This window comes from Pelobates fuscus, chromosome 2, assembly GCF_036172605.1.
Source record: "Pelobates fuscus isolate aPelFus1 chromosome 2, aPelFus1.pri, whole genome shotgun sequence".
In the NCBI taxonomy this organism is placed as follows: Eukaryota; Metazoa; Chordata; class Amphibia; order Anura; family Pelobatidae; genus Pelobates; species Pelobates fuscus.
This window is the reverse complement of record NC_086318.1, coordinates 258486676-258509273: the sequence shown is the minus strand read 5'-3', so window position 1 is coordinate 258509273 and position 22598 is coordinate 258486676. Positions and strand designations below refer to the sequence as shown.

General features: G+C 42.2%; 1 protein-coding gene and 1 pseudogene across 2 annotated transcripts in view; both read right to left on the bottom strand.

The window, feature by feature from the left end:
• Window positions 1-6330: 6330 nt before the first annotated feature.
• LOC134586287 (geranylgeranyl pyrophosphate synthase-like) lies at window positions 6331-7076 on the bottom strand (annotated as a pseudogene).
• A 12629-nt stretch (window positions 7077-19705) lies between these two features.
• LOC134585768 (geranylgeranyl pyrophosphate synthase) overlaps window positions 19706-22598 on the bottom strand; it is a 36353-nt gene continuing 33460 nt past the window's right edge. For both annotated transcript variants that reach the window (XM_063441231.1, XM_063441232.1), the window contains exon 4: window positions 19706-21054. In XM_063441231.1, coding sequence (XP_063297301.1) covers window positions 20305-21054 — 750 coding nt within the window. In that variant the 3' untranslated portion in view covers window positions 19706-20304. The remainder of the gene's footprint in view (window positions 21055-22598) is intronic.

The following is a 22598-nucleotide window of genomic DNA, read 5'->3' as shown; positions in this document are numbered from 1 at the left end:
ATATTAGCAGTCTTACCAGAAGCCATTTTACACGCTTCAGCGAGTGCCTTCAGCTCTGCCTCCTGTGCAGAGCAGTGAGGAGCGAGTGGTTCAGCTTTTATTATCTCATGTGCAGAGACTACAGCATATCCAGTGTGGAAATTACCCTTCTCATCAGCATATCTGGAACCATCTACAAAAAACTCAAAATCTGCATTAGATAATGGAGAATCAGTTACATGCAAAAAACCTGCTGTTTCTTGTGCCATTAGTGCTGCACAATCATGGGGTACCTGGGCATCAGCTAACTCATCTGGTGAAAGTGAATTTACAAAAAGATCAGAAGTACAAGTACCATTCCCACTCCCCTCTTTTAAATCCAGGGGAAGTAATGTAGATGGATTTATTACCATACACCTTTTAAGAGTAACATTAGGTGGCATAAGCAAGGCACATTGCATTCTGAGATGCCTTGCAGTATGTATGTGTTTTGGTTGAACTTGTGACAGTATGCTGTTGATATCATGTGGTGTGTATATGGTCACCGGATTATCTAAAACAATATCAGTGGCTTTGTCCAGGAGGGCAGTAACAGCCGCCACTGCCCTAACACATGAGGGGGCACCCCTGGCAACAGGGTCCAATCTGGTGGAGTAGTAAGCTATTGGTCTTTGTTTACCACCATGGTCCTGTGTAAGGACAGATGTAGCATAACCTGATTGCTCAGTACAGAACAGGTTAAAATTATTTCTGTAATCTGGGAGACCCAGTGCTGGAGCTGACGTTACCAGTATCTTAAGTGTATAGAAGGCATTTTCTGCCGCATGGTTTAATTTAAATGGTTTGTTTTCGTTGGCAAGACAATCATACAGTGGTTGCATGTAGATAGCTACTGAACGCAGCCAAGGACGACAGTAAGATATCAAACCGAGATACGTGCGAAGCTGGGCTAAGCTGCGGGGGGGTTTAATATTTTGAACTGCAGTCTTTCTACTCTCTGTGAGATGTTTTATGCCCTGGGAAATGCAATGTCCTAGGAAAATAACTTTCTCTACACAAGCTTGCAGTTTCGTTTTTGACGCTTTACAGCCTGCTTTTGCCAGGAATTTCAGCAAGGAGAGGGTGTTTACAATACAAGATTCCATATTATCGCAACACAGGAGTAGGTCATCGATATACTGCAATAAAATTACATTATTTGGCCTCTCCCATTCTTCAAGAATCTGGGCCATTGCCATGCTGTACATAGTGGGTGAGTTTTGTGCGCCCTGTGGCAATACTGTCCAAGTGTACTGTTTGTGTTTATGTGTAAATGCAAATAAAAACTGACTGTCGGGATCCAGGGGGACACTGAAAAATGCATTTGCCAAGTCAATAACAGTAAATACCTTAGAGGAAGGTGGTATTTGTGCCAACAAGGAGTGTGGGTTGGGAACATTAGGGGCAATCAGTTCAGTTACAGCATTAATTGCCCTCAAATCATGTACCATACGGTAAACCACAGGTTTACCTTTCTCTTGCTTTTTCTTAATTGGGTACAATGGTGTGTTACAAGGGGAGGTGGTCTGGACAACTACCCCTGCCTGCAGAAACTCTTGCACAGATTGCGAAATAGCATCTTCCTGTGCTGGGCTTAGGGGGTATTGTTTTTGGTATGGAGGTTTGGCTCCGGGCAGGAGATTCACTTTGACTGGGGGCACAGAGAGTCTGCCTGTATCTGTCTTCCCTGTAGCCCATAAGGAATCAGGGACTGAGGACAAGTCAATGGTAGGTTCTGGCACATGGCTGGGCATAGTGAGAGTTGCCAGAACATTTGAAAGAGATATCATTTGTTTGTCCTCTAAAGGCACAGACAATGTTACTTTTCCAGTGGGGCTATACTGGATATTTGCACTAAGAGCAGACAGTATATCACTGCCTAGTAGATTAACAGGGGCATTAGGGCTGACAAGTAGCCTTGTCACAAGGGCAGTAGAGTCGTGTAGCTTCAATTTCAGCTTGTGGGTAAGGGGAATGTCATTTTCGATACCATCCACCCCTACACATGATAATACATCATTAGATTTCTCATACGGGAACACATATTTTTCCTGTAACATCGATTTAGCAGCGCCAGTGTCCAACAGGAAAGGGACTATTCGGCCCCCAGGTAGTGTAACATCGAAAATGGGTGAGGGTCCTGCAGAGTCAGGGATATTTATAATATGTAGGGACACTGGTTTGCCAATTTCCTATTGGGGAGGGGGAGGTGGTGGAGGTGGTTGGCTGTCTTGGGAGTTATCATTAGAATCCTGGGGTTTTCTATTTTTAGGAGGACACTTGCAGTTACGTTTAATGTGTCCTTTCCTGCCACAATTCCAGCATTCTACCTGCCTTCTGTCTCCGTCAGCTCTAGGGACAGTTACAGCCATTAGAGGTGTGCTCCTCTTTCTAGTATTTAGATTAGCTTCCACTCCCCTAGCCACCTTCACCAGATCACCATAGGTTAAACTTCTCCACTCAGGTCTAGCATTTTGGAGACCAGTCCTTATGGGTATGTGGATACCATCCATGAAGCAGTTAATAAGCAGTCTGGTCGAAGTGGTTTCAATATCTGTGTAACCCAATGCCTCCCAAGCCATCTGTAGTCTGGTGAAAAATGTTTCTACAGGTTCATCTTTCCCTTGTAATATATCTCCTAATTTATGGGCTAGTTCCTCTGTCTTTACCTTAGCCCATTCTCTTATTGCAGTGACATAGCATGCTCCAGATGCAGACTTGGTTCTAAACCATTTATCTGTTTGCATGTTGCTTTTTCTGAGGTTATCTTCATGGGCATCAGTATATTTAGCAATTATTCTAGCCAAAATGGGGCCAGCTTTTAGTGCCACAATCTGTTTTAAATCCATCCAAGTACACTGGTAAGTAGCTTGAATTGTGGATAGAGACTGGACTAGAGCTAAGGGGGCCTTTTCAACATCTGCCAGCTGCTGTATTATTGCCAGTTGTTCACTGGGTGTCCAGGGCTTATATTCTTCCCAGTATTTGATACTTGAGCTCGGCTGTCTGTTCTCATGGTACATGCTCTCAACTTTTGGGTATCATTGGAGTAGAAAATTGTGGAGCTAATGGCCCCACTGGGGTATCTATGGGGGCAACTAGGGGTTCCTTTAAGTCTGGGCTATCTGCCTGCTCTAATGAACCCATAGGTCTTACAGGGGCTGCTAGGGGACCATATGAAGTCCCACTGCGTAATATTACTGGAAAGAGAGGTTTTGATCTCTGTAAAAGGGAAAGCGCCTGTCCTTTAGGGACCAAAGGAGTCCCTGCATTATCCTGGTAAAGGGGTGGGTTTACAAGATTTTTTCCCAGGATCCTGCCTACTCTGGGACCCTAGAGGTCCAAAACATTGATAATATGGTACACCTTTCCTGGTGGTTTCTCTACAACCACATTTAGTTAATTCAACAGCAGTATCATGCCATTTTTGTGCAACTTCTACTAAGTTATTATCTTCTAACCAACCTCTGTAATTTGCCATAAATTCACTCCATATATGTGGGTCTAGAGTGCCCTCTGAGGGCATGCCAGCTTTCTTAAGTAACCTCTTAACATTCTTAATTGCTCCTTGTCCTTTGTGATGCTTGACAATAGTCAAAGCCGTAAATCCCCCTTGGGTACTTTCAGAGCTACCCATCTTAAAACTTGTAAGGGTTAATTACTTCCTTACACAAGACAAACTGTACAAAAACAGTGTATTTAAACACTTATGACCGCTGCAGTGGAATTTTCACAGTTCTGTCTTCTAAACACAGATCAGGAGATCTGCCCTTGGAGGATTCTAACTCAAATTATAAAACAAATGACAAGGCAAACAATAAAAATAACTTACAACCCACAGTTCTATTCCACTATCTCAAGATTCCTTTCACAAGACATAACACAACCTCCACCTGAATATAACCATAATACCACAGAAAACAAGTTCTTTAGATCAGACGTTTTTAAAATCCTTACCCACCCGGACCGGGGTCTCAAAGAGCACCAGAGAGTCTAAATCATTTATAGGTAGAAAAATAAAAGCTTTTTCTTACCCGCTGCAGCTGATTAACCGTCTGGGCTCCGAGCCAACCCTTCTGGGTCCGGATGAACTGGATTTGTCTGATCCCGGGGTCACGGCACCAAATTGTTGTGGATCAGAATGTTGATCTTTGTTATATTCAGAGGAAACCCAAATTGTTGTTACAAGTGCACTCGGAGAAGCAAGAATTAGACACCAGACACCTGTTGGTATTCAAAATAAGCCTCTGACGTTTTTTATTCATCAGCTGGGTTTTATACATTTAAAAAGTAAGTGCTTACGTGCAAATACTCTTAGAACAAAAATAGCAAGGGAATACAGATAAGACATAGGAATAGGACATAGGATAAGACATAGGAATGAGCGCCATGTATACATAACAAATAAGTTTCTGGGTAAGAGAGAACAACAAGATTAGAGTAGAGACATCTTGGGTGGGGGCTCTCTGCTCCCGGGACTTAGACATATATGGTCTTAAGTGTTGTTCAAGCATCAAGCAATCAATCCTGATTCCAAGTTAGCCAATTTTAATACAGGATATCATTATATGACACCTATAAGCTTGAGCCTTGGAATCGAGATAAATTCTATCACACGGTCCAACCGGTCACATAAACGCCGGCCGCGAGGGAGTCACTTCCTTTTGTAGCATGACGTCCGGAAGTCGACGTCATGACGCCAACCCGGAACGACCTGTCACTCAATTGTTTGGAGACCAATCAGGACTCGTCGGAGGCGTGTCTACCCTTCTAAGCCAGGGTATTTAACAGTGCTTCTCTCATTTGCTCATTGCCCTGTCGTGGTTCTAGTCTGCCTAGTCACACAGTGCTCTGGTATTTTCAGTTATCCCTTTGGTTCCGACCCGGCTTGTTTGTCTTACTCTGTTTACCTCTGTTATCCTTAACCCGGCTTGTTCCTCGCTTACCTGTCCTCTCGTTCCCTCGACCTCGGCTTGTCTCTGACCATTCTCTATATTCTCCGTACGTTAGTCCGGCCATTCTAAGGTCCGGTATACGTACCCTGTACCTGTTTGTACTCTGCGTGTTGGATCCCTGTCCCGATCCTGACAGTTACACAAGCTGGGAGGTATCTATTATATCTATATTTAACTCTATTTCCTGTCATGCTGGGTTTTTTTTATATACAAAAAAAAGTCAGCATTTTGATCCTTTCTATCTTTTTGATACTTCTTGTTCTTAGTTTAAATCTATATTGTCATCCAATTTTTCAGGTTTCCTGGCATCCTGATAGTTGTCGTACTTCATCCTGATGAAGTGGGATGGTTACCAACAAAATGCATAGATGTCGGAGGAGTGACCTTAGGTGGATCATTAAGGGCAAGTGTACTACAAGAAGATGGGGGAATTTACTCTAGCTACTTATGTGGGTAGCTAACAGAATGCCAGGGACTTGCCAAAAACCATAAATATGCTCACTTTTAAAATGCCACTGTCACCGTCTAGGTACTTTGGAAAATTCACAAAGACCCCTCCTCCCCAATGGTGACATCGCTGCTGGGGGTGTGGCGGCCAGGGGGCAGGTACAGGTGAGTACTTTGTTAATAAGTGCTCCACCAGTTTGTGGCCCTTACTAGCATACTGCATTAGTGCAGACTCATGTCGCATGGGCTTGTCCCCCATCTTGCGAAGCCCACTGTCTTTGTCGCTCAGGCTAGAGAGTACAGCCGGGGCAGGTGTTGCTGTAAGCTTCAAGTTGGTGGGGGCCGGTATAACCTCCACCAGTCCCTGGGGGACGATGACTCATGCTGTGTGCTGCGTATTGTGGTCGTAGGAGAGCGGCCGTCTCTCCCGCATCATCCATGCGTGTAGGCCACACGATCCAATTTGGCATAGCTGCCCAGTTGGTCCACTTATGTGGTATCTCCGGTTAGATCTCAGGTTCGTCTGTCATGTTGGTGACAAGATTTGTCGATTCTCAGCTTCCACTCACTGTTAGACGGTTTAATGTGTTGTGTGGTTTCAGAGCTGCAGAGCAACATATCCGCTCGGTTCTGCGATCAGGCCCCACCCCCCTACTTTTAGGAAAAGTTTTACTTTAGGAAGAATTAATTTAAGAAAAAAAAAATTCAGTGATAAATAGTGAATAATGACAAAGGTAAATTCATATTCAAATTTAGAATCCTGCTGGTTTACACATAGTATCTGAATATTAGAAACAAATTACTAAATAATTTAACTTGTTCTTTACTAACAAATTAAACCGTTCTGGTACGGAAAACGCTGTGAACTTAGCATAAGAAACTAGAAAACACATAATATACTTGTGTGTGATTAGTCTTTATACATTGCGCTCAAGTGTTTGATTAGTGAAGCTAATTCAGGATTTCCACCAAGAGATTCAATGTGTTCTTATGACCCCTTTTCCAGTTCTTTTAATGTTTTCTTTGTGTACTCAAATAAATCCACCTTTTCTAGATAATGAACAGAATATTTCTTAACATCTACATTCTTTGTTCTCTGCCTCAAAAACATTCAGGTCTTGGCCAAATTGCATGTTTGGTAGGGAATGAAAATTGTCCTTCTGCAAGGTCGTCACAAAACCTTTTATTCTCACAAAACTCTTTGGAGTTTAGATTGGCATAATCATCCCTGATTTGAAAAAAACAACCCAAGTGTATTAAGCATTGGTTTTAAGTCTTTTTTATATGAGGAGAACAACTGCATAAGGCTCACTGCAAACCCAAACAATCCCCCTGTTTTTGTAGCACCATAGATTTATACTGTTCTTCTGTAGGAAAAGTATAAGTATCCCTCCAGTAAATATCCAGTCCCTGACCACGGTGGAGTTCAAGCAATTGCTGGGTAAAAACACAAACAGCATCTGGATGATTAAGAGTTAGAACTTTCTCCAAACCAAGAAAATATACATAATTAGCTGAATTTATTACTGAAGGAATCTCATATATACTGTGAGCCACTGGAAAACCTCGTTGAAGCTTGGAGTTGTCATCTATAAGTGGTAAACTGGACTTTGGCTGCCTCATTACAATACCTTGATTCTCTTCTTTTTCAGCCATTCTGTTGTAGATTTGCTGGTGTGCTTGGGATCACTGTCCTGTGCATGACCCAATTTTGGCCAAGCTTTAGCTGTCGGTCAGAGGCCTTACATTTGACTCTAGAATACTTTGGTATACAGAGGAGTTCATAGTCAACTCAAAGACTACAATCTTCCCAGGTCCTTTGACTTCTAAACAAGCCAAAATCATCACCACTCCACTGCCATGCTTAACAGTTAGTATGAGGTGTTTGTGCTGATATGCTATGTTTGGCTTTCGACTAATGTGGCGCTGTGCATTATGTCTAAACATCTTCACTTTGGCCTCATCTGTCCAAATTACATTGTTCCAGAAGTCCTGTGGTTTGTTCAGATGTAGCTTTGCAAACCTAAGCCGTGCTGCCATGTTCTTTTTAAAGAGTAGAGAAGGTCATCTGGCAACCCTTGCAAAGAGACCATAATTGTTCATTTTGTTTCTAATTGTACTTAATACTTTAACATTTAAAATGCTGAGACATGTAGAGGCTGAGATTTAGCTCGGCCTGACTTTGGAGTGAATTTGCTGGGATGTCCACTTCTGGGAAGAAACTGTCTTCAATGTTTTCCACTTTTGAATAATCTTTCTCACTGTAGGATGATGGACTTTAAACCGTTTGGAAATGGCCTTGTAACCCTTCCCAGTTTGAAAGGCAGCAACAATTGCTTTTCTAAAATCATTGCTGATGTCTTTCATCCTTAGCAACATGTTAAATACCTGAATGCTCCAGACCAGCAGACTGCTAAAACTTAGCTTTTTATAGAGATAGTTATACTTGCTGATGATCAACCAATCAAAGGCATATGATTAGCAGCACATGTCTGCTACTTAGCATTTTAAGTCCTATGGAAGCAGTAAACATGTACTTCGTTTTTCATACATGGCTTCTCCATTTTGGCTGTATTTTTGTTAAATCATGACATTGTGTAATATGTCATGCGTTGTTTATCTAAGGTTGTATTTACCTAATTTTGAGACCTGCTAAGGAACAGGAGGTGTACTCTCTTTTTCCCTTTACTGTATATATATCTAATATAATGTATTTATAATCTTAGCACTTTACGTCTGTTTAGCTTGAGTGTAGATTTTAAATTGTATTACTTTTTACAAAAAATTTTTTACAAGTTGTTATCATTTTAATTATCATGTCTTAACAGAATGTTCACGGGATAGGCCCAGGGCCGGCGCGTCCATAAGGCGGCACAGGCGGCCGCCTTAGGGCGCACGGGCTCTGGGGGTGCAATATTTCAGTGGCCGGCAGGAGGGATGCTCTCCCTCCTGCCGGCCACCATCTCGACCCCCGGCGCGGCTGTGCTGTGCTGAGATCAGGCGCGGCGAGGGAGCTCTAATCTCACCGCTCTGCTCCCTCGCGCGCTGCCTGTCTGCTGATGCCGCGGGAGCCGGAATATGACGTCATATTCCGGCTCCCGCGGTATCAGCAGACAGGCAGCGCGCGAGGGAGCAGAGCAGAGAGGTTATAGCTCCCTCGCCGCGCCTGATCTCAGCCCAGCACAGCACAGCCGCCCAGCAGCCCCACTAGACCCCAGGGAATGATTATGGAGACACAAGACCAGCAAGAGAGGAGACCTCTACACCATGCTTGTCGAGGGGCTGAGCACCAGCTGGTAGATCTGCTTCTTGCCACTAATGTCGATGTTAATGCAGCAGACTATAATGGTATCCTACCCCTGAGCTTATCATCCACACCAGCTCTCCAGGTAGGGAGGCTGGGTGGAAAATATTGATTTATTTAAATAATTAGTGAGTGTATGTGATGTGTCTGTGTGTGAGTGACAGAGTGTGTGTGTGTGTCTGTGAGTGACAGCGTGTGTGTCTGTGAGTGACAGCGTGTGTGTCTGTGAGTGACAGCGTGTGTGTGTCTGTGAGTGACAGAGTGTGTGTGTCTGTGAGTGACAGAGTGTGTGTCTGTGAGTGACAGCGTGTGTGTCTGTGAGTGACAGCGTGTGTGTCTGTGAGTGACAGTGTGTGTGTCTGTGAGTGACAGTGTGTGTGTCTGTGAGTGAAAGCGTGTGTCTGTGAGTGAAAGCGTGTGTGTCTGTGAGTGACAGCGTGTGTGTCTGTGAGTGACAGCGTGTGTGTCTGTGAGTGATTGTATGAGTGTGTGTGCATGTGAGTGTATGAGTGTGTCTGTCAGTGTATGATGAGTGTGTGTCTGTCAAATCAGTGAGAGTATGTTTGTCATTGAGTCTGTGTGTGACTATCAGCGTGTCTGTCAATGAGTGTCAATCAGTGTGGGTCTGTCAGTGTCAATGAATGAGTGTGTGTCAGATCAATGAGTCTGTGTCTGTCAGTGACGTCTGTGTGTGACTGTCAGTGTGTACAGAGTGTAGCGGAATGCGGTACAGGAGCTTCTGTTTCCTGTACCTGGCCAGACTGACAGGAGGTGCTCACAGAGAGAGCACTCTCTGTCAGTCCGGCCGGGTACAGAAAACTGAAGCTCCTTTAGGGGATCTGCTCCGCTCGGCAATGCAACAATAGAGGTAGGAGGTACACCAGGAAGGGGAGTGTGACCACTAAAGGGGGTGTGGGGTGCACCAAGGGACAGGGAGGGAATGGGAGAGAAACACCAAGAGACAGGGAAAAGAGGGGAGAGGGGAGAAGAACACTAAGGGACAGGGAAGGGACAACTAATGGTCGGGTCGGGGAGAGGGGCTGGTTAAGAGGCACATAGGTGAAGGTGTTTTTTTTTTGGGGGGGGGGGGGGGGGCGGAAAAATGCATCTTTGCCTATGTACCTAAAAATCCAAGCACCGGCCCTGGATAGGCCCACCTATATTGAATTGGTTTATGTTTGAATTCCCTTGTCAAGACTTGAAATTATTTTCTACGCTTCAGTGTGGAAGCAGACAAGTCTTGAAGAATGTCAGGCCTCCAAATTCTCCAGGCAGCTCCTTTCCTTTCTAATTGCAGTTAGAAAATTCTTCTTAATATGGAAAAAGTGAATCCTTGCAAGAAGGTCTCTTGAGGAATTCGGTGGAGCCAAATTCGGTTTTGGAATCCCATGACATTGTCTGTAAGTAGTTCTGATTAATTTGCGTTTGGTAGAACCAAAAGCAATACAGCTTTCACATAATCATACAATTTGTCTGGCAGAATACTATCAGATATATTAGAAATTGGGGGGTTGTTGCATCTGCTCCATTCCCTAAATCTGTAATTTTGATAGTAGCAAATTGCGACTCAAGTCTACTCACTCGCGAATCAGGCTTCAAATGTTCAGTCTTTAAACCAATCAATTCATGGTCGATTTGCTCCGTGCGATCCCGATCTCTCATCACGTCTTTTCGCAATACGGTCAATTGGGCTCCCAAAATAGTGCAGATTTCATTGCTGTTTTGCCGGAGAGACAAAAGTAGGGTCGGTAAAATAACAGTATGGGTGTCAGGGATCGATTGTACCTTATACTGAGGTACACCCAGCCTACCACAGTCGAGGCAGACAGCAATGCCGATTTTCCAGCAGCCTATGCTCCAGGGCCGATTTTTCTGTTTCTTCATCATGATGGAGTAAGATGTTAGGAAGTAGATTATACAGGAATTAAGGGTATTTCTGCAATTTTTGTTGCAGATAATAGTGTTTTTTGCTCAAGTCTTCTCAGAGCTTTCCTACAAAGCAGCCATCTCAACTGTAATTTTTCAAATTCTCCTAATCTCTTTGGCTCTATACACCACCACGATGGATTTGAAATGAAATGAACAAGATGTGCTTTAACTGCAGACTTTCAGCTTTAATTTGAAGGTATTTACATACAAATCAGGTGAACGGTGTAGGAATTACAACAGTTTGTATATGTGCCTCCCACTTTTCAAGGGACCAAAAGTAATGGGACAATTGGCTGCTCAGCTGTTCCATGGCCAGGTGTGTGTTATTCCCTCATTATCCCATTTATAAGGAGCAGATAAAAGGTCCAGAGTTCATTTCAAGTGTGCTATTTGCATTTGGAATCTGTTGCTGTCAACTCTCAATATGAGATCCAAAGAGCTGTCACTATCAGTGAAGCAAGCCATCATTAGGCTGAAAAAACAAAACAAACCCATCAGAGAGATAGCAAAAACATTAGGTGTGGCCATATCAACTGTTTGGAACATCCTTAAAAAGAAAGAACGCACCGGTGAGCTCAGCAACACAAAAAGACATGGAAGACCATGGAATACAACTGTGATGGATGAACTAAGAATTCTTTCCCTGGTGAAGAAAACACCCTTCACAACAGTTGGCCAGATCAAGAACATTCTCCAGGAGGTAGGTGTATGTGTGTCAAAGTCAACAATCAAGAGAATACTTCACCAGAGTGAATACAGAGGGTTCACCACAAGATGTAAACCATTGGTGAGCCTCAAAAACAGGAAGGCCAGATTAGAGTTTGCCAAACAACATCTAAAAAAAGCCTTCACAGTTCTGGAACAACATCCTATGGACAGATGAGACCAAGATCAACTTGTACCAGAGTGATGGGAAGAGAAGAGTATGGAGAAGGAAAGGAACTGCTCATGATCCAAAGCATACCACCTCATCAGTGAAGCATGGTGGTGGTAGTGTCATGGCGTGGGCATGTATGGCTGCCAATGGAAATGGTTCTCTTGTATTTATTGATGATGTGACTGCTGACAAAAGCAGCAGGATGAATTCTGAAGTGTTTCGGGCAATATTATCTGCTCATATTCAGCCAAATGCTTCAGAACTCATTGGACGGTGTTTCACAGTGCAGATGGACAATGACCCGAAGCATACTGCAAAAGCAACCAAAGAGTTTTTTAAGGGAAAGAAGTGGAATGTTATGCAATGGCCAAGGCAATCACCTGACCTGAATCCGATTGAGCATGCATTTCACTTGATGAAGACAAAACTGAAGGGAAAATGCCCCAAGAACAAGCAGGAACTGAAGACAGTTGCAGTAGAGGCCTGGCAGAGCATCACCAGGGATGAAACCCAGCGTCTGGTGATGCCTATGCGTTCCAGACTTCAGGCTGTAATTGACTGCAAAGGATTTGCAACCAAGTATTAAAAAGTGAAAGTTTGATTTATGACTGTTAATCTGTCCCATTACTTTTGGTCCCTTAAAAATTGGGAGGCACATATACAAACTGTTGTAATTCCTACACCGTTCACCTGATTTGGATGTAAATACCCTCAAATTAAAGCTGAAAGTCTGCAGTTAAAGCACATCTTGTTGGTTTCATTTCAAACCAATTGTGTTGGTGTATAGAGTCAAAAAGATTAGAATTGTGTTGATGTCCCAATATTTATGGACCTGAATGTATATCCACTTAGTCAGTGGAAGTAGTGGCGACTGGTTAAGCACATGCGTCTCCTGGTGCAGAGCTGTTGACACAAGCTGGGCTACGACCACTCGGGGGTCGGTCTGGATGACTTAGTGAATAGGCATGCAATATGGAATTCATATTTGCAAATAATCTCTTTTTCTAGTGCCACAGTCATGGACCCCAGGGTCCCTCTCTCTCTCTCTCGCCCCCTTCACTTTTTTTTTCTTCTCTCTCTCGTCTTCTCCTCCCTTTTTCCATACCTCCTTTCTTTTTTCTCAGGTTCAAGACGTCCCCTCATTCGCTGTGCTTTCCTAGTGGGGACGGGGAGCGCACTGGTTCACGATTTTAAAGGAAATCCAGCTCAAAACTTTTGAGGCCTACATAGTCTTAATAAATGTCGGCAGACCCATAATATTTTAGCAGCTGTTTCATGTGTTCATGACTGGCAGAGGTTCATAGGTGCTGAATGCACCGATGAAAAAGTAGAGAGATGGGCCATATTTCACAAATGTACTGTTTTATAGATGTGACTTTTGTATGGTTTTTGAGTGTATCCTGGAACGTGTCACTAATGCACAGCTCTCATATTCTTTTTTTCTGTATCTTCTTTGTTTTTGAAAATACAAAATAAAGATTGTCAAAAAATTAAATAAATACGTTTTCAATTTAACACAGGAGATAGTGTCTGTTTCAGGGGCATACCTAGAGCATTTGGCACATATTAGCCACCCAGATTTCTTGTTGTGGGCTGGTTGACACCTCCTAACTTCAATCTTTGTTTATCACATAACACCCCTATTTGCTTTCCTTATGTGGGATTGCCATATTTAAGGACACCAAATAAGGGAGCTATCTGCTAAATAGCACCCTAATTTAGTATCTTTAAATATGGAAATCTCACATAAGGGCACCAATTTAGGTAATTATCTACTAAACAGCTAAAAGATCAAAACTACAAAGCCTTTATCTTAACTTTAATCTTTCAATTGTTTGGTAGATAACTCACTTATTTGTTATCCTTATGTAAGATTGCAATATTTAAGGACACCAAATAAGGGAGCTATCTACTAGACACATACATATATATATATATATACATACATGCACACACACACACACACACACACACACAATAACACAATCAGAGACATACACCTACATAACCACAGACACACAATCACAGACCCACACATACAATCCCAGACCTAAACACACACAATCATAGACATACACAAACACACATTTACATGTAATTAGATGTACACACACACAATCATCACATATATACACACACTTAATAAGAGGTCAACCCAACCTTCCTACTTTGCTCTAGGAGGGCTGGAGGTCAGTGGTTGCTGCTGGGATCTCTATGCTCTTTCTGCACAGGTCCCTCACGTACACTGTAAAGATGCCGATGATGGGATGACGTCATATCCCAGCTGCCGACTTACTGCGGAGCGAAGACAGTCAGATGCACATAGTTATACACATATGCTGTCAAATACAGCCACTTGCACATATTTCCAGGCACATAGTCACTCGCACACAGTTACATGCAGACAGTCACACACAGTTACAGGCAGTAGCATGCACAATTACAGGCAGACTGTAAAACAGTCATAGACAGTCACACACTGGCACACATGCAGGCACAGGCAGACAGTCACACACACAGGCAGACATTAGTTACATAGCTAAAAAGCGACTTGCGTCCATCAAGTTCAGCCTTCCTCGCATATGTTTTTGCTGTTGATCCAAAAGAAGGCAAAAAAACCTAGTATGAAGCGCTTCCAATTTTGCAACAAACTAGGAAAAAATTCCTCCTTGACCCCAAAATAGCTGTCAGATGTCTCCTTGGATCAAGCAGCTATTACCCCACTAATTAGAAATGATATCCCTGTATGTTATGCTTTTGCAAGTATTTATCCAATTGCAGTTTAAGAATCTGTATAAACTCTGGCAAAACCACCTCTTCAGGCAGAGAATTCCATATCATTATTGCTCTTACTGTAAAAAAAACCCTTTTCTTTGCCTTAGATGAAATCTCCTTCCTTCCAGCCTAAATGTGTTACCTCGTGTCCTATGTATAGCCAGTGGTGTATCTTGGTTTTGTGCTGCCCTAGGCAGGACAAAACTCAGACACCCCCCCCCCGCGCGCGCGCGCCACCCCCACCCAACCCTTCCCCCGGGTTCTAAATACACACACATTCACTGACAGATACGGATACACTAGCTAACAGACACACACAGTCAGACACACACAGTCGGACACACACACACACTAACAAACACACACAGTCGGACACACACACTAACAAACACACACAGTCGGACACACACACACTAACAGACACACACAGTGAGACACACACACACTAACAGACACACACAGTGAGACACACACACACTAACAGACACACACAAACACACAGTAACAGACACACACAAACACACAGTCAGACACACACACACACACACACACACACACTAACAGACACACACAGTCAGACACACAGTCAGACACACACTAACAGACACACACAGTCAGACACACACACACTAACAGACACACACACACACACACACAAACACACAGTCAGACACACACACACACACACACACTAACAGACACACACAGTCGGACACACAGTCAGACACACACTAACAGACACACACAGTCAGACACACAGTCAGACACACACACTAACAGACACACACACTGACACACACACACACACACTAACAGACACACACACTAACAGACACACACACTAACAGACACACACACTAACAGACACACACACTGACACACACACACACACACTAACAGACACACACACTATCAGACACACACAGTCAGACACACACACACACACACACATTAACCCTTTTTTTTATTTATTTACTTCCCCCCCCCCCCCAGTCTCCTTACCTTTGGGAATGCTGGGGGTGGGGGGGTTCTCCCATTCCCTGGTGGTCCAGTGGCTGCAGGGCGGCACTGGAGGGCGGGCTGGGTGGCCGGCGAGGGAGCTCTTCCCCTGAGCTCTCTGCTCAGCTCCCTCGCGCGCTGCCCGCAGAGTGAGGCTGGGAGGCGGAGCCGGAATATGACGTCATATTCCGGCTCCCAGTCTCACTCTGCGGGCGGCGCGCGAGGGAGCTGAGCAGAGAGCTCAGGGGAAGAGCTCCCTCGCCGGCCACCCAGCCCGCCCGCCCGCCCGCCCAGCAACCAGCCCAGCATGTCTGTTAGCCGCAAGGCTAACAAGACATTTGCCCTGGGCATTTGGGGGCGGCGTTTTTTGCCGCCCCCTGGAAAATGCCGCCCAAGGCAAATGCCTTGTTTGCCTTGCGGATAATACGCCCCTGTGTATAGCCCTGTTTATGAATAGATTTCCAGATAAAGGTTTGTACTGGCCCCGAATATATTTGTATAATGTTATCGTATCCCCTCAGGCGCCTTTTTTTCCCAAAAATGCTTCATTCGTTTTATCAAGTTTGTAGCTCGTCTCTGCACTTTTTCTAGTGCCATGATATATTTTCCCAGTCACAGAAGTTAAGCTCACAGGTCTATAATTTCCAGGCAAAGATTTTGAACCCTTTTTAAATATAGGAACAACATCTGCCTTCCTCCAATCCTCCGGTACAATACCTGAGACAAACCTGAGATCTGAGAGACCCAGTGGCACACAACCGTTTTATTTCCTGGTTTAAATTTTCTTTTATAACATAATGTGTAGATAAACCTGTCTTACTCCATTTAGTCCAACACCCATATTAAGCTGCCTACAACCCAACATCACCCACTAAGCATAACCCACGCCCTAGTCTTCCCCTCCACTGCTACACGTGGCGGCATAACACCACTGTAGCCAGCTTGAGCATACTGGGGGGCTGGGCACCTAGGCAACGTAGCGCTGCCACATCGTTTAAATGCCCCAAAGCGGTTCTGCATCTCCATTAACAAAACACGAACATGGCACACCTCACCTCACTGCATACAGAGGCACAAGCATGTTATATAGCATAATGTGAGGGAGAGAACACCACTACAAGGAGCAGTATCATACTGAGCAACAACTTTACCTGCAATAACATAAGTCTAAACCTGCTTATACACAAATATTACCTACTCGGCTGGCCTAGCATGTATTCTAAAAGTGGAACTATATCCCACACTGGTACCACGGTATCTTCTGACTATGTTTTGTCTCTTCACTGTCTCTTTACCCTATCACCATCTTTTAAACTCAGTACTTTCACTCTATGGTTCACACAGCTACCTTGAATTTATTAAGCGTGCATAAATATCTTGAAAAGCGCAGATTAAGCTATTAGATCTAACTGTAAAACGTAACCATTATAAAGCTAAGCTCTGGTTATGCAGTTATACACAAAAAATTGTGCACTGAATGAATAACATAAGAAGCCTAACTTATAACAAATTGCATACTTTTAACAACGATCGCATGTACTCACCTATTAGTCCTATCTACCTATAAAAATGTGCAGCTCAATTCTGTCATGACAATGTTTGCGTTGATGAACCTGTGACTGCTGTCGTGGCATAACAGGCATGTTTGTAACCCATATTGCACAACAAAAATAAAGAATATATAAAAAAAAAAATACCTGAGACAAAAGAATCTTGAAAAATTAAATACAGATGTTCACTTATTTCCCCACTTAGCTCCTTAAGTACTCATGGGTGAATACCGTCAGGCCCTGGAGCTATATTTACTTTAATTTTCTTTAATCGCTGTAGCACCTTGTCTCGAGTTATCCAATCAGAAGTTATCTGCAAGTTTTTTGCAGCAATCATTTGCATATCTCTTGCCATAGGATCCTCATTAATATATACTGAAGAAAAATAGTTATTTAGAATTTCTGCTTTTTCCTGGTCTTCATTAGCCAACAAACCCATCTCTGTTTCCAGTGTACCTACACTTTCATTTTTTGTTTTTTTAGAATTGATATACTTGAAAAAAGTGTTGGGGTTGGTTTTGCATTCTTTGGCTATCAATTTCTCATTTTCTAGTTTAGCCACTTTAATTGCCTTTTTGCAAGCATTATTGGCTTCCTTATATCTTATATAGGATGCCTCTGATTTGTCCGATTTAAATGCTTTAAACGCCCTTTTCTTATTTTTAATCTCTTGTTTTACTTCACTACTACGTCACATTGGTTTTAATTTGTTTCTTTTATATTTATTACCCAATGGTACATACGGAGAAATGTACCTTTCTAGTATTTGTTTGAATAGTTTCCACTTATCCTCAGTGTTTTTATCACTAAGGAGTTTATGCCAGTCGATATGTTGTAGAGCTGCCCTAATCTTATTGAAATTGGCTTTTTTTAAATTATAAGTTTTAGTATACCCCAAGTGCTTTTGCGAGTTTATTTCAAAAATTACCATATTGTGATCACTATTTCCCAAATGCTTCCCTACTTAAATGTTGGTTAAAAGATCAACATTGTTAGTTATAACGAGATCCAGACAAGCTTCCTTTCTAGTTGGTGCTTGGACCCCAAGCTTGGCCAACCCTGGTGGCACCCCCCCCTACCTTGTGGCACCCTGGGTGGACCGCCCCCCACACCACGCCCTTAGTACGCCAGTGGACTGTTTTTATAATTACATTTACTGTGATCAGTGCTTGGCAGGGTCACCCAGTCAGGATCTATTCAGAGCCTGGGGGTCTTCCTGGTGGAACCTGCAGTCCAGAAACACAGCAGCTGAAAAAAAATGTGATCACCCTCAGTGTTCTGAATTAATTAAAAGGGCTCTATGAAGCGCTGACGTCCAGCACTGCATAGAGCTTATTGGTCAGTCTGGGGCCACTAAAATTGACCCCACGCTGACAGAGGAGAGCCCCAGGTATCATTTGATACGTGGGACTCCCTGGGATTTAACCTTGCTCATACAAAAACTGCAGGACGTATCAATAGCATTAAAACCCATTATAATTAAGATGTACTGACATGTCCCAAAGTTCTTAAAATTTTACGATAAATGTGAAAACCAAAGGGAAACACATTTGAGACAGAAATCAACTGAACATGTTTTGTCTAATCCACTGCACATGCTCTTGGGTTTAAGCATTATAATTATTTTATTATTTATATAGCGCTGCAAATTCCGTAGTGCTGTACTCGCAAAAGTTTGCATGAAACATGTTAGGTCGTGGTCGGTCTCAAATGACAGACTTAAATTAACTTAAGTAAAAGACAGATAAGGGCTGTGCCACAAGCAATAAAATAAAGTAAAATATAATAAAAAGATGGATAAAAATAAATTGGTGGATAAAATAAATTAAAAGTAAATACTGTGAGTCTTATACCAGATGTGCAAATTGACACATATAAGATAATCTCATTCAGGAGGTAGGTTCAACTGCGGTTCTTAGTACTTTGGGGGGGTCTTGTAGTCTTGGGTCTCCGTATGTGGGTGAGAAGAAATACAAAGAAGACCTAATTGTGCAGTAAGCCAGGGCTAAATAGGCCTGTTATTAAATAATAGTATTGCACTCACATTTGAGAGAGCTATCGCCAGCTCTAGTATGAATCGCCTATATTGGTATAAACCCCACTATTTATGATATGGTAGGCATGGGTCTTGGCTGGTGGTTGTCTGGATGCTCAAAGACAAAAATAAAAGAGGCCACAGATAGTGCTCTCAGTAAGACACAGTAATTATATGAATATAAAGGTTCTACTTAAAACAGTGGTGTATGCTGGTTTTGTGCTGCCCTAGGCTGGGAGCCGGAATATGACGTCATATTCCGGCTCCCAGCCTCACTCTGCGGCGCGCGAGGGAGCTGAGCAGACAGCTCAGAGGAAGTGCTCCCTCGCCAGCCGTCCGCCCGACCAGCATGTCAGTTAGGCGCAAGGCTGGCAAGACATTTGCCCTGGGCATTTGGGGGCGGCTTTTTTTGCCGCCCCCTGGAAAATGTCTCGCGGCTAAAACGTCCCTGACTTACAGACATAGAACAGGCTCACTGCTCTGTGGAGTCAGCGTTGTTGGTATAATCCCCACCTGTGGATATACTGGGAGTAGGAGTAGATGGATCAGAAGTAAAAAAAATAGAAAATACAACTGGATAAAATACAATAATTATGTTAGGAAGCCAGGGAGAATATATGAGTAAAGGTATTGGTACAATAAAAAATGTTGTAAAACCAAAGTCTTTTATTACATCAAATAAAAAAAGTTAGATATCCATAACGCGTTTCATCATCAGACTTTTTCAAATGGATTAGAACACTTAAACTTAAAGTGTTGATGTTAAAGGAAAGCGTGGGCTTAATTTATGAGCCTTTCCATGATTCGGCATTATCGTTATTATTGTGACTGCATAGTCCACATTTTTATATTTCATAATTAATGCAAAGTACAAGATCATTACTTTAAACAAAAAAGTGAACCTAAGTACACAGTTACTCTACTGCCAATTTTTCAACAGAGTTTGAAGGGACTCTACCTACTTAATTTAAATAAAGTGGTTATAGTGTCCCATTTTTGGTATGAATTGGTATGCCTAGAAGTAAGTGTATAATCTCTGACTTAGCCAGATCTCCAGAAGGGGCCAGGAGCCCTTATATATTGTTAAACTGCTCGAAAATGGTTTGACACTGAATGGAAGAACAGCAGCAGAGGATTCCAGTCACTTTAACCAATTTAAAGAGATTAAATGATTTTACTGCTTACAGTTTCCCTTTATTTAAATTATTTTTGGAAGAATTAAAAAAAAAAGCATTATTTTTTTTTTTTTCAGTGATGAATAGTGGATAATGACAAAGATAAATTACCATTCAAATTTAGAATCCTGCTGAGACTGGTTTGCAAGTAATGGTTGCACATAATATTTAAATGTTAGAAATTAATTACAAAAAAGTTCAACTAGAAACCACGTATTAAACGTGTTTAGGAGTGTGTGATTAGTTGTACATTGCGCTCAAGTGTTTTATTAGTGAAGCTAATTCAGGGTTTCCACCAAGAGATTCAATGTGTCCATATGCCTCGGTTTCCAGTTCTTTTAATGTTTTCTTTGTGTATTCAAAAGAGCCCACCTTTTCTAGATAATGAACACAATATTTCTTAACATCCACATTCTCTGTTCTCTGCCTCAAAATATTTTGAACCTCCGTGCTTTCAGGTCTTGACCAAATTGCATGAATGGTAGGGTATGAAAATTTTCCTTCTGTAAGGTCTTCACAAAAGCTTTTATTCTCACAATACTCAGTGGAGTTTAGATTGGCATAGTCATCCCTGATTTGGAAAAACAACCCAAGTGTATTCAGCAGTGGTTTTAAGTCTTTTTTATATGAGGAGAACAACTGCATAAGGCCTACTGCTAACCCAAACAATCCCCCTGTTTTTTGTAGCACCATAGATTTATACTGTTCTTCTGTAGGACAAGTATAAGTATCCCTCCAGTAAATATCCAGTCCCTGACCACGGTGGAGTTCAAGCAATTGCTGGGTAAAAACACAAACAGCATCTGGATGATTAAGAGTTAGAACTTTCTCCAAACCAAGAAAATATACATAATTAGCTGAATTTATTACTGAGGGAATCCCATATATACTGTGAGCCACTGGAAAACCTCGTCGAAGCTTGGAGCTGTCTTCAATGTCATCTATAAGTAAACTGGCATTGTGCAGCATCTCTGTGACTTCAATTATTACCTGAAATAAAAGTGAGAGTTCTATAACTTCTGCATTTGTGTTTCAAATATACAAAAAGTAATTAAAACTACATTAAAACCAAACATAGTTAAAATTTTAAGAGTTAGGAAAATATTTAAAAAGTGACCATTTTAATAAGTATTGTGAAATTGTCTAAATATGTTTTTAACAAAATAAGATATATGTTATTGTATTACAAAGTATTTTATTTTATTATTAAAGCCTTTTTGTATCTTCTTCTGCTATGTATTTTTTTGTCGAGTGAATCATATAATGTGAATGGTAATGGACTTAATTGTCCCTTTGAAAACCGATATCGGCATTTTGGACCCATCAGTCTTTCCAGTATTCCAATCCGGAAATGACACAACGGCAAAAAAATTTTCAAGAGCATTATGGTCCGGTTAGTTTGCCTCCAGAACCAGAAATTATGTATCGGGATGGGATGCGATACTTTACAGATTTAGACAGGAGAGAAAGGACCACATCTCAACATACAAGAACTACACTTGCCGATTGGAGAACCAATCCAAAAGTAATGGTCACATCTGCCCATAAATAAGAGAACCTAGGAAGGAATACTTACCAATTGAAAAAGCCTGCACAGGTAAAATGCTACTCGGAGGGAGGAACACATTCAAGTTCCTTTTGTTGCTTTGTATCCTGGTTAAAAGAAGGGTGTAATATGCCCTATTGGGCATTGTGGAGAAGGTCCCTCTCTCAATGCACAGTAAAACCTGTGATAAGGTTTTACTTACTTGAAATGCAGTGTCAGGCAAAGCACCCGGCGCGGATTTTCCTTGCCCCCAACTGACGTCACTGGGACCGTGCTTGGTCCAATCACAAGATTCTCATAAAGAAGCCTACGATTGGTTTGGCAGCTCAGAGCGCATGTGTGCTCTCCAGCCCAGTGAGTGGAGGTAGGGTGGTTGTTTTTTTTTTTTGTTTTTTTTTTAAATAAAAACATCATACACAAAAATAAATAAGAGATGGAGGGAGGCAGAAGGGAGAGACGGCAGGAAGGGAGAGTAAATATAACTTACCCTTGCAGGCGCTCCGTCTGCTGTCAGCGCACTGACAGACATAATTTAAACGTCAGAGTTTATATTAGGCAGCCCGGAGTTCTGGGATGCCCAAGTAATGTGTGCTGGGAGTGCAAATATCTCAGTATGTGCATACCTACTCTCAGCACCATGACCAATTCAAATCACTCAAAAGTGGTCATAGTGGCTGAAAAAACCTTTAATAACATGATAAAGGAAAAAAAAAAAAAAAATAATGAGAATTTCACAATATGCACATGCATGCTATCAGGCTTATTCACAAAGCTCTACATTTGCAAAGGCCAAATTGATGAAAGCCATTTGGGACAAATAGGGACAATTAGAAGTAAACACAATTGAAACCTTTAGTAAGCAGCTCCCAAGCAATTTCTTACTTAACTATTCTTATGAATCTAGCGAGAACTGAAAATTAGCGCTCTCCTATTCCCTCCCTTTCCGATTGTTATGGTTAATAGTATAGTGGACGAGCAGCCAAAGGTG